The sequence below is a fragment of the Garra rufa genome, chromosome 8 (assembly GCF_049309525.1).
Source record: "Garra rufa chromosome 8, GarRuf1.0, whole genome shotgun sequence".
In the NCBI taxonomy this organism is placed as follows: domain Eukaryota; kingdom Metazoa; phylum Chordata; class Actinopteri; order Cypriniformes; family Cyprinidae; genus Garra; species Garra rufa.
This window is the reverse complement of record NC_133368.1, coordinates 4,980,311-4,992,496: the sequence shown is the minus strand read 5'-3', so window position 1 is coordinate 4,992,496 and position 12,186 is coordinate 4,980,311. Positions and strand designations below refer to the sequence as shown.

Here is a 12,186-nt window from a genome sequence, read left to right as displayed (position 1 = left end):
ACTTCCTAGAGTAGAATAACACCCTAGAATCTTTGATCCGAATATTAGCAACATTCCATAACCTGTGCGAAGCAGCCATAGATTGTGTATTGGCAGCAGCCGGTGGGCTGGGCTCTACACTGGCAGCCAGCATGTGTCACGTTCTTAAGGGGGGAGGGAGGGAGATTTTGATACATTTGGAAAATAATTCACCATGAACCAGTTGTGAAACTTTGGGGACTTTTTATGCAGCTAAAGGGAGAAATAACATTTAATTTTACTGTTCCTACTCCAAGTCACCATTTTGTATAATATGGATAACATTTAGGTCTAATTATAGATATTTTGTGAAAAAGTAAAAAAAATAAAAAAATGCAAATGTTAAACCACCTGTCACTACTCTTCCTTCTTGCAAAGTCATCCACTAAACACTGTTATTAACACCAACTTTCTCAAATTAATTCAAATATTTATTATTTGGAGTGTCATTATTGATGTCACGTACATTCACATCAGAAGAGACCAGAGCGACGAAAGTCATTATTTCTCTATGGAGAGTCGGTGAATTGGCCGGACAAAGCAAATTCACTGGCAGCGAAGCGAATTGGGCGACCAGAGCGAAAAAGAGAAGTTAAAAGTCAGTTAACCTTATGTAATGAGTTATGACGTGGTTCGGTGAAAACCAATTCTAATATATAGATTTACCAACGCCCCACGGTAACAAGCTAAATCAAACATTCCAATGAGCGAACAAAGTGAATAAAGCAAATTCAACAACGAAGTTTCTTTAACGACCTTGGCGACGTGTTCGCTTTGGTCTCTCCTAGTGTGAACGTACAGTGAGAGCCATGTTGGGGCACAGTTAGTGATCACACTACATGTGTACCGTGTCCAGCTGTACCATGCCAGAATCCACCTGTGTACCATATCCCCGTACACAACCGAGTGATCAGGGGTGTAGTGCTAAAATAAGAGGTGGGCTACAAATTCTGTGATCACATTTTGTGCATAAACTACACTATGATGCATTTAGATCAATTGAGAAGTGGTTAAACTCTAATTCTGAAATTTCAGAGTTGGGTAAACCGTGTTTACTTGCATTTAGCCTCCACTCCAGCCCTGGGAGTGATTACACTGGTCAAACTCTTACACTGGTCTGGGGGCCACTCAGCGGGCAGGTTAACCGCCTCCATCCCACCATGCTACTGCTCCCTAGTCAGAGGGCCTTCTGTAAGGCCCCCTCCCCTCCCCCCAGAAACCAGGGGCCCCATGGTAGGGGCCCTTGTAATCAGATGGCCCTCTAAAGGTACACTGCACCCTCCTCCCTAGGGCCTCGTAGTAGGGCCCTCATAATCAGAGGGCCCTCTAAAAGCCCCCAAAACCCCATCCTCCCTAGGACCCCCTTGTAGCCAGAAGCCAGGACCATAATAGGAGGGCCTAAGAGGGCCTTCTAAAAGTAGGCTCCCATGCACCCATTTCCCTATAAAGTTTCTATAGCAGGGCCGGGGGCCCCCTGAAAGCACCGACCCCCCACCACCACCAGCACCACCACCACAACCACCACAATTCAAGGGCCCTTGGCAGCCAAACGCCCTCCCAATAGGGTCAGGGCAGGGGCCCTTGTAAGCAGAGGTTTAAAGAATGTAGGCCCTCTAAAATAGACAAACGAAAATACATTGTTGCTAAGCGTTGCAAATTGTTTTGGGCTAGGGGCCCCACGGGCCCCCTGCACCCCAAGGGCCCCGGTCCGTAATCCGTCCCTGCTTCAAAGTCTTGCCGGTAAAATAACGCCATTTGGTCCGCGCGCTGTTCTGGCATGCGTTTCATGAGCGCGTAAACCTGAAGCACGTGCGCTAAAAGCCTGTCAGACAGCACCTGATTACTAAACTGAGCTATCTTTGGCGTTTAATTTGCTTTTACTGTCAAAAACACGCAAGGATTACATATAAACACAGTCGGTTGTCTAAAGTGAAAGTAAACAGTTAAGAGAAAAACGGATGCGCGCCTGTATAGATGCGTGCAGCTCTGCGACAGAGCTAAACATGCTGTCGATTGTCATTAAAGGGACAGTACACCCAAAAATGTTGTCACTCACATGTCCTAAATCTCTATAAAAAAATTCTTGTGCTTAACACAAAAGAAGATATTTTGAAGAATGTGGGTAACAGTAGCTGGTCCCCACTGACTTAAAATAAATAAATAAAATATATGGAAGTAACTGGGGACCCAGCAACTGTTTGGTTACCCACATTAAAAATAAGTTTTATGTTCAGCATGTTTTATGCTTAAAAAAAATGCGAGAGTGAGTAAATGATGACAGAATTGTCATTTTTGGGTGATGATACACTAATAAAACAAAACACAAAGGAAAATCAGTCACTGCTCTTGACTGAAGAACTTCAATACAGTTGCTTTAAATGTTGCTTCTATGTATAATTTATGTATATAATGTATATAGTGTTTTTTTTAATATTTGTTAATTAAATTTCTTGAATGCTACTGATAAATACATGGACTGTACCTGAAAATTAAAGCACTGTTTGTTTTATTTGTGTAGTATGTGTATTTGTAACATGTAGCTTATCTTTGTTCTTATTTTTTAAAAACAAAGAAAATAATGACAAAGATTTTTTTGTCTTCGCCCACTTTGGCTTAAATATCTGCCATTCTTTTTATTTTATATTTTGTTACCTTGTAAGGTTTTGGTTTTAAAATAGAAAAATTTTTCTGGCTGTACTACTCAGACAACTTGTAAAAAAGTAAAACCAACATGACAAAGAATCGTGATAAAAATCGTGAATCGTGATATTTCTTGAAAAAATCGTGATATGATATTTTTACCAAATCGCCCACCCCTAGATGGACAAGATAGCCAAAATCATATTCATTTTAATATTATTAAAAATATTTATTATTCTTATATGAAATGTATAAATAATATGATTTTAAATCTGTTTGTGGTGTACAAGCAAGTAAAAATCTTGTTCTAACAGTAACTTATTTTGTTGACTAATTTGAATTACTAATTTTGGGGAGATACAGCTAAATTAACCTTATTACAAAAAGTTAAATTATTGTATAATTAGCATTTTATATAACAATCAAATAATAATAAGCAGTGAATCAGTTTAAATATTTTAAAACTATTTTTTATATTATGTATTAATATGCTAAAGTACTTATAATTAATTTAATGAATAAAATGAATTACAAGAATGTCAAGAGTCTCTTTAATGAGTTTTTCATTATGATGTCTTTACCCAGACTTTTTTGACTATAACATGAAAAATATTATAATGAACTTTAGTTGAGAAATGATAATTAAATGAAAATGAAATTAAAAACATTCTCATTATAGAAAAGGTTTATTCAAGCTATTGTATATATGAATGACTGAAAAATGCAATTACAGACTGTAATAATAATTTTCTCCTAATAATATTAAAAGTAAGTCTTAAATATTATAATATAATATATCATTATTATTATTATTATATTATTCTTATGTTAATGTAAATAATACAATGATGTATAATTTTTAATACAGGTTAGGTATAGTAAAAACACTGTTTTATTGTTAAATAAATTGTTTATTAGTTAAAATAAAATTGATTTAAAATAAAATACACATATTAGATGAAAACCTTTAAAAGAAATTAAAGCTAAATAGAAATATTGAAACTGATAAATAAAAGCATGTAGCAAAATGTCAAACTTAAGCTAAAATTGAAATGAAAATTGTAAAAGTAGTAAATAATTAATAAAAATAGTAAATAAATGGCATAAAAGTATAAACTATTATAAGTAATTTAAAGTAACGAATTAGCCAACAAAAAGTAGAATAGGTATATTTGTAGTAATAGCCAAAAATCATTAGGATATTAAGATCATGTTCCATGATGATATTTTATACATTTTCTACTGTAAATATATCAAAATGTAATTTTTGATTAGTAATTTGCATAAGAATTTCATTTGGACAACTTAAAGGCGATTTTCTCAATATTTAGATTTTTTGCACCCTCAGATTCCAGATATTCAAATAGTTGTATCTCAGCCAAATATTGTCCTATCCTAACAAACTCTACATAAATTGAAAGTTTATTTAATCAGCTGATGTATAAATCTTAATTAAAAAAAACTGACCCTTATGACTGGTTTTGTGGTCCAGGGTTACATATTTCATTTTTTTCACCCTAAAAATTTAATCCCAACATGTTTCAATAAATCATTCTCATTATAATCAGCAAAGTTTTCTGCATTGTACATGCAGAACTTCTAACGGTTGGCGCATTTGTAGCTGTCACTGGTTATACACCATCATACTACCCTGCCTTATTTTTTAAATGAATAAAATAGCAGTACAAAACTCACCATCTGTGCACTGTTATTGTATTCCACTGATAATTGTCCCCTTCTGTGTCTCCAGAGCTGTAGAGAAATTAACAGGACAGACGTTTGAGGATTACTCCTTTAAAGTGTCTTATATTTTGGATATGGATGCTGCTCCGCCTCTGCCTGCAATCCGGAATCGTCGGGGTGGAAGGACATCCCGGGAACAGGACTCCCAACCCGGGACCTCTGGAGGCTCCCTGGGGCCCCGACAGAAACATCCAGACTTCCCCTTGCGCATGCTGGTGCCCACGCAGTTTGTGGGAGCCATCATTGGCAAGGAGGGGCTCACAATCAAAAACATCACCAAACAGACACAGTCGAAGTAAGTGAGAGCGTGAGCATGTGGTTAAAGGATTAGTTCACTTCCAGAATAAAAACGTTTGACTTTCTTGGCACGTTCGCTTTGTAAACACTGGGTCGGTACTTCCACCTACATCACGTGTGACCTTTCCAACGTGACTATGTAATACGTGAAGTCGAGATTTGTATATACATTTTTATATACTTTTTTTTTTTTTTTTTTTTTTTAGTAAATGGCCAATTTGTTCGCTAGAAAAGACCCTTATTTCTTGGCTGGGATTGTGTAGAGCCCTTTGAAGCTGCATTGAAACTGCAATTTGGACCTTCAGCCTATTGATCCCCTTTGAATTCCACTATATGGAGATAATTCCTGAAATGTTTTCCTCAAAAACCTTACTTTCTTTTCGACTGAAGAAAGAAAGACATGAACATGGGGGTGAGTAAATTATCAGGAAATTTTCATTCTGGAAGTGAACTAAAACTTTAATTAGATTCTAAAGAATTCTTTCAGTGCACTTAATATTAGTACAACTATGATTTATGTGCATAATAAATGTTTTAATTACAAATGTGATATAAACTACTATTCAAAATTGTGGGCTTGGTAAGATATCGTGTTAACTACATTATTAAACATGAACTAACAGTTAACAATACTTATGCAGCATTTATCTCAGTTAAAGCTTTTTTTGTACCTGAAAATGAACTTTTTTTTATTAACTAACATTAACAAAGGTTAAACAATTCTGTAAAAAAATATTTCTCATTGCTGGTTAGTTTATTCATTCATTTATCCTTAATTTAAGTCTTTTATGCTCATGAAGGCTGCAATTGTTTAATCAAAAATACCTTAACAATAATATTGTTATATATTATTATTAAAAATAATGTTTTTCTATTTTAATATATTTTTAAATGCAAAAATAAAATGTATTCCTATGATGCAAAGCTGATTTCAGTGAGTCTTCAGTGTCACATGATCTTTCAGAAATCATTCTTATATGATCATTTGCTGATGAAGAAACATTACTTAATATTATCAATATTAAAAACCGTTGTGCTGCTGCTAAATATTTTTTGTGGAAACAGTGATTAGTTTTTTTCAGGATTCTTTGATAAACAAAAAATTATTTTATTTATTTTGTAGCATTATAAATATCTTTTTTGTCACATTTGATCATTTTAATGCTGAATAAAAATGCTTATTTAAAAAATGACTTTTATAAAGCTTCAATTAAATTAAATGAAAACTGTTTTACATATTATATAATGTTTAAACAAAAAATGTGTACTATTTATTGCTAAGATTATCAGTCAATTTTTGCACACTAAATAGACTGAATACGTAAAAGTTTTGTATCGTATCAACGTTTTGTCCAGGTGGATTCAGTGGTTTTGGGTTTCGTTTTTTTCCATTTTTAGTGTATCTCTGGCAGAATTACAGCGCCACGTACTGGTCTGGCATGTGTACTAAGTCATTCTGAGTCGGTTTCAGTAGTTTTGTGTGTAAGCAGATATTTCTTGAGACAACGCTGTGTTTGCAGAATTTTTTTTTAGAACGTGGGAGAAAAAAGATTGGATAGAGAAAGCTCTGGCTTTGTGTGGATGAGCCTTAAATATCACATTTGTTAATCAGGTTTGGCTGTAAGTTTGAATTCACAATGCTTTTCAACACCTGCTTAATGACAGTGACAGCTTTTCATGAAGCTTTGTCTGATCTCTGCTGAATAATCCTGTTCCCGTCCCGATAGGGTGGACATCCATCGTAAGGAGAACGCGGGAGCGGCAGAGAAGCCGATCAGCATCCACTCCACTCCTGAAGGCTGCTCCGCCGCGTGCTGCATGATCATGGAGATCATGCAGAAAGAGGCTGACGACACCAAGGTGTAAGTCTGAATCTTCTGAAGTCACTGGAGATCTTTAAATACATCTCTGTAGTTGCCAACTCGTGGTCTTGCTTCTGTAGAACTGAGGATATTCCTCTGAAGATCCTGGCCCACAACAGTCTAGTCGGAAGACTGATCGGAAAGGAGGGAAGGAACCTGAAGAAGATCGAAGAGGAGACCGAGACCAAGATAACCATCTCCTCGTAAGTTGCGTTTGATGGCTTTCAACAGGTGAAAACAAGAAAATCTCATTATTATTTCCATTAATTGAAAATCTAGAATGTTTCATCACAGCTCCACTTAGTTATCTACTTCTTAATGGAGGCATACATGATTGCATGGCTCGTCATGGAGAGTTGTTTTGATAGAAAATGCTGTGTTTTGCAGTCAAGATGTAGATTATAACGTGACCTGAACATATGACATCTTGTAATGGACTACTAAGTGCTGGGATCTGGTTCAGAGTATTAGAGTACAGGTGGTCTTATGTATTTCCCAGAAATAAGTGTGTGCTGGGCTTCGGAAGTGAGTCACCCAATTAAGCCTCAACCAGGACTCCTGACGTCATTGCTTAGCTGTCCCTCTAAAAAACAGCCTCTTGACCAATGCTCATCAATACCAATTCAGATAACTTGCTCTTCACCCAGCGTCCCACTACCTTTGTTGATTCAAGATTTGTATTCATCTCTGCAGAGATGCAGTAGAGTTCGTCTTGGTATTTAGCTCAAGAACAACATAAGAGCGATACAATGGAAACAACTCTTATGTCTTTCTATGACGTGGCTCAGATCTCTGTTGTCCTGTGCTTCAGTTAAATCATACCTTATGAGAGGTCTCAGCATTTAGAGAATGTGGGTGTTGTGTTCGCTTTGTGCATTCGGCGAAATCAGACATAAAAGCACATATAATAAATCATTGTAAATGATCAATTTAAAAAAATGCTTTTTTACTATAATTTATTTATAATTATAGTAATCATTAAAAAAACATGATGACAACAACAATAATAATAATTAAAAAAATTAAATTAAATGTAAAAAAAAAGAGACCCATTTAGACTGGTGTAATTATTTAAAACTACATTTAATCAAAACCAATATGATCATATCATATAATAGGGAAGATATTGACTTGTGCAGTCTGTAATAATTTAATCACTTTATAATATTAATAAAATATCAAATTAATTTTAATAATAAAAATATTATTAATAACAGAGAAGATATTGACCCATTCAGATAAATTAAATAATTTAGGTAATAATTTAAACACATTCTAATATTAATCAAAAACAATATGATCACTTCATATGCACAGTACAGTAATAATGATAATAATAAGAATAAAAATATGAATAATGATATTGATAATAATAATAAGAGGAATACAAAGATTAATAATTATGTTAATAATATTAGAGAACATACTGACCAATTCAGTCTGATGTAATAATTTAATAACTTTCTAATATTAATCACAACCAGTATGATCATATCATATGTACAATATAATAATATTAATAATAATAGTAAGACAAAAGGAAAAAAATAAATAATTATATAAATAATATTAGAGAAAATATTGACTCATTTAGACTGATGGAATAAATTAAATCATTTTTTAATATGAACCAAAACCAATATGATCACATCAAATGCAAAATATAATAATAATAATAATAATAATAATAATAATAATAAAAATATATATATTATTAATAATGGAGAAAATATTGACCCATTCAAATAATTTAAATAATTTAGGTAATAATTTAGACACTTTATAAAATTAATCAAAACCATGAACACTTCATATGCACAATATAGTAATAATAATAAAAAAATATATATTCATAATTATAATAAGAGGAATAAAAATATTAATAATTATATTAATATTAGAGAAGATATTGAGCCAGTCAGAGAGATGTAATAATTTAATCACTTTCTAATATTAATCAAAACCAATATGATCAATATGTACCATATAATACTAATAAGAAGAAGAAAAAGAGAAATTAAAATACTAATAATGATAATAATAGTAATATTTGAGAAAATATTGACCCATTTATGCTGATGTAGTAATTTAATCACTTTCTAATATTAATCAAAACCAATTTAATCAATATGCAAAATATAATAATAATAATAATAAGAAGAAGACGAAAAAGATAATATAATAATAATTATAATATTAGAGAAGATATTGACCCGTTTAAATAATTTAGGTAATAATTTAAACACTTTTTAATATTAATCAACCAATATAATCACTTCATACGCACAATATAATAATAATAATAATAATAAAAATGATGATGATAGAGAAGATATTGACCCATTCAGATCATTTAAATAATTTAGGTAATAATTTAAACACTTTCTAATATTAGTCCATACCAATATGATTAAATCATACACCCAATATAATAACAGTAGTAATAATAATAATAGCAAAGATACTAAAAACAAAAAACATTTTGCTCACATCATATCCGCAATATAATAATTAATAATTAACCTTAATTAAAAATACCCTCAATTGGGACATTGCTCTGGTCTGACCGAAGTAATATATGTTTCTTAAACATGAACCAGTGATTTTGCTCTCACCTACTTTTTTGTCTTTCTTTGTTTTGACTCTTTCCACAGTTTACAGGACTTAACTATTTATAACCCGGAGAGAACCATTATAGTGAAGGGGAGTATTGAGGCCTGTTGTAGGGCTGAAGTGGAGATCATGAGGAAGCTGAGGGAAGCCTATGAGAATGACATTGCTGCTATTAATGTAAGTGTTTGAGGTTTTGATGACAGGAAATGTGATTTCTATCTTTAAGCCACCATTTTTTATGTTGTAATCAATATGTTTTTCAGATTTACCCCCTTTAGCATTCCTATACAGTTCAACTCTAACAGGTTAACTCAAACACGAATGCTGATATGCTCTATATAAAACACTGTTTATTGTGTGTCAAGCTTGAGTCAGCGTCTTAAAGAAGACTAGGCAGTTCGATGCCTCGTCTGTTTACTTGTGTTCAGTTATTGACTGTGTTTATAGGAAACAGCCTTGAGTCAGTCCATCCCCTGCCGTGCATACGGAGAACGCACTGTCATGCTGTCAACAGCCGTTCACACAGACATGCACGCACATGTACACCATTGCCCCTGTTCACACGCATGGCGTCACTGCCAGTGTCTGAGGGAGGTGAAGCCATAGACGAGAGCAAATACTGCAACAATAGCATCATCGTTCTCGTTTACACCGCCGCATCCAATGCCTCCCTTCATCTTCAGTGAGTCATTTATTTTGTGGAAGAGGCCTCTATCAGCTACACAGATCAAATTTATGCGGTTTCATTTATACTCACGCATTAGTCAGTCCTCAGTCAGGCGTACGGTAAATTATTCATGTCTGGATCAAGTGTTTTTGCGACAGTTTCATGTGTAACTGTCTGATAGTTGATCCCTGTAACCTTCATTGCCTTTTGAATGAAAGAGGCATAGCGGATGAATCAGACAGAACATATGAAGTTCTCTGTCAAGACTAAACAGCAGAAAAACTTCTTATCTGAAAGCGTTTGCCACGTGAAACCATGCCCCGGGTCGATGGAGCCACCTAGCGTGACGCTAGCGATATTACAAGATGTTATAACAAGTATTCACTTGGTTCACAAAACCCAGAAATACATTCAAACTGAGAATTTTGTGTGTATGAGGGTGTTTTTTTTTTTTTTTTAGCTGAAATGAGAGTATCAAGAAAAACACGATAGCTTGAGGTCGTGCACTGAGTAATCATTTATAATCCATGATGTCTTGCAGCAACAAACCAACCTTATCCCTGGGTTAAGCCTGAGTGCACTGGGCATCTTTTCAACTGGTTTGTCAGTATTGCCACCAGCTGCTGGGCCCAGAGGCGTCCCACCCGTACCACCAACTGGCTACAACCCTTTTCTCGTAAGTAGAAACCACAGTATGGACTTCATTATGGAACTACAACATATTTAGATATTTCAACCTCAGGAATGCATTACATTTAGCAGGGCAAAATTCAGATTGTTACATGTTACAGGATGTTGAAGTGGAATTTCAGTGGAAACGACAAAGAAGAATGTATCAGTTTGAATTCAAACTCAAATTGTAAATCAAAAAAAAAAAAAATATATATATATATATATATATATATACGATTTTTAATTTTTGATTTGTTAATTTTTATATATATTTTTTTTTATATATATTTTTATAAAAAAAATTAATTCATTTTTCAAAATTAATCTTAATCTATTACTCAATATATTACAATATATTACAATTCATAGATCTCAAACAATGTGACCTGACATTTTGTGTGCTTTTTGACAAAATTATAGTCATAAACTAAAAATGTAAATATACATTTAAATATGTAATGTGTCCAACTACAGAGGCAGAATTGTATTGTACATGTTATGCACAAAAAAAGATTATATATATATATATAATATTATTATATATATATATATATATATATATATAAAATAAATTTAAATGTAGAATACAATTCTGCCTAGCACAAATTTCTGCATTTAATCATAGACATTTATTATTTATACCATACATTTCTAGAAATGCCCTATATGTTGTGTATAATATATATATTTTTAATTGTAATATATGAATTATATATTGCAATCTATTGAGTACCAAATCAAAATTAAAAAGGAAAAATAAACTAATTTATTTTATAAAGAAAAAGATGTTATTATACATAATTATATAAAAATGTTTTAAATAAGTTTTTTTATGTGATTTGTTTTTTACATTTTTAAATTGTAATCTTGAATTGAAAATGAATTATATATTGCAATCTATTGAGTAACAGATTGAGATTAAAATGGAAAAATAAATAAATACATTTATAAAGAATATAATGTTGTTATACATAATTCTATAAAAAATAACACAAATTTTAAAAAGTTGCGTTTTAAATATTTATTATTAATACAATTAATTTTTGGAAATAACCTGTATGTTGTGTATTATAAAATTTTTAATAGATATTTTTTAAATTTAAATATTTTTTACATTTTTAAATTGCAATCTGTGAATTATATATTATGTGTAATACATTAATGTTTGACTCCATGTATATATTATTTATATTATGTAATACATTCACACACTCACATTGGATTTCCATGTTTTATGGGGACATTCCATGTAAGGTTTAGGTGTAGGGTAATATTAAATACAGTTTGTACAGTATAAAAACCATTATGCCAGTGGTTTTCATACTGTACAAACTATTTTCTATCACTCTACACCTAAACCTACCCCTCATAGGAAACCTTCTAAATTTTTAGATTTTCGAAAAACTTAATTCTGTATGATTTATAATTGTTTCCTCATGGGGACCAAAAAATGTCCCCACAAGGACAAGGATTTTGGATATCGCCATCTTTGTGGGGACATTTTGTCCCTATAACATAGGGGTTACCAGAATCACACACACTAACACAAGAAATTTCACTTAGTACGTTGTATTTTAAACATTTGTTATTGTACAGTGAATTTGTGGAAATGCCCAATATGTTGTGTTTGATAACATTTTCAATGTATAATCATATTGAAAAAATTACATGTAT

The 12,186-nt window shown here is 32.5% G+C and overlaps 1 protein-coding gene across 1 annotated transcript in view; it reads left to right on the top strand.

Moving 5' to 3' along the window:
* igf2bp2a (insulin-like growth factor 2 mRNA binding protein 2a) overlaps positions 1–12,186 on the top strand; it is a 77,668-nt gene that overhangs the window by 50,857 nt on the left and 14,625 nt on the right. Inside the window, exons 6-10 of the mRNA XM_073845352.1 lie at positions 4,409–4,696; positions 6,426–6,560; positions 6,641–6,763; positions 9,215–9,350; positions 10,382–10,516. Coding sequence (XP_073701453.1) covers positions 4,409–4,696; positions 6,426–6,560; positions 6,641–6,763; positions 9,215–9,350; positions 10,382–10,516 — 817 coding nt within the window. The remainder of the gene's footprint in view (positions 1–4,408; positions 4,697–6,425; positions 6,561–6,640; positions 6,764–9,214; positions 9,351–10,381; positions 10,517–12,186) is intronic.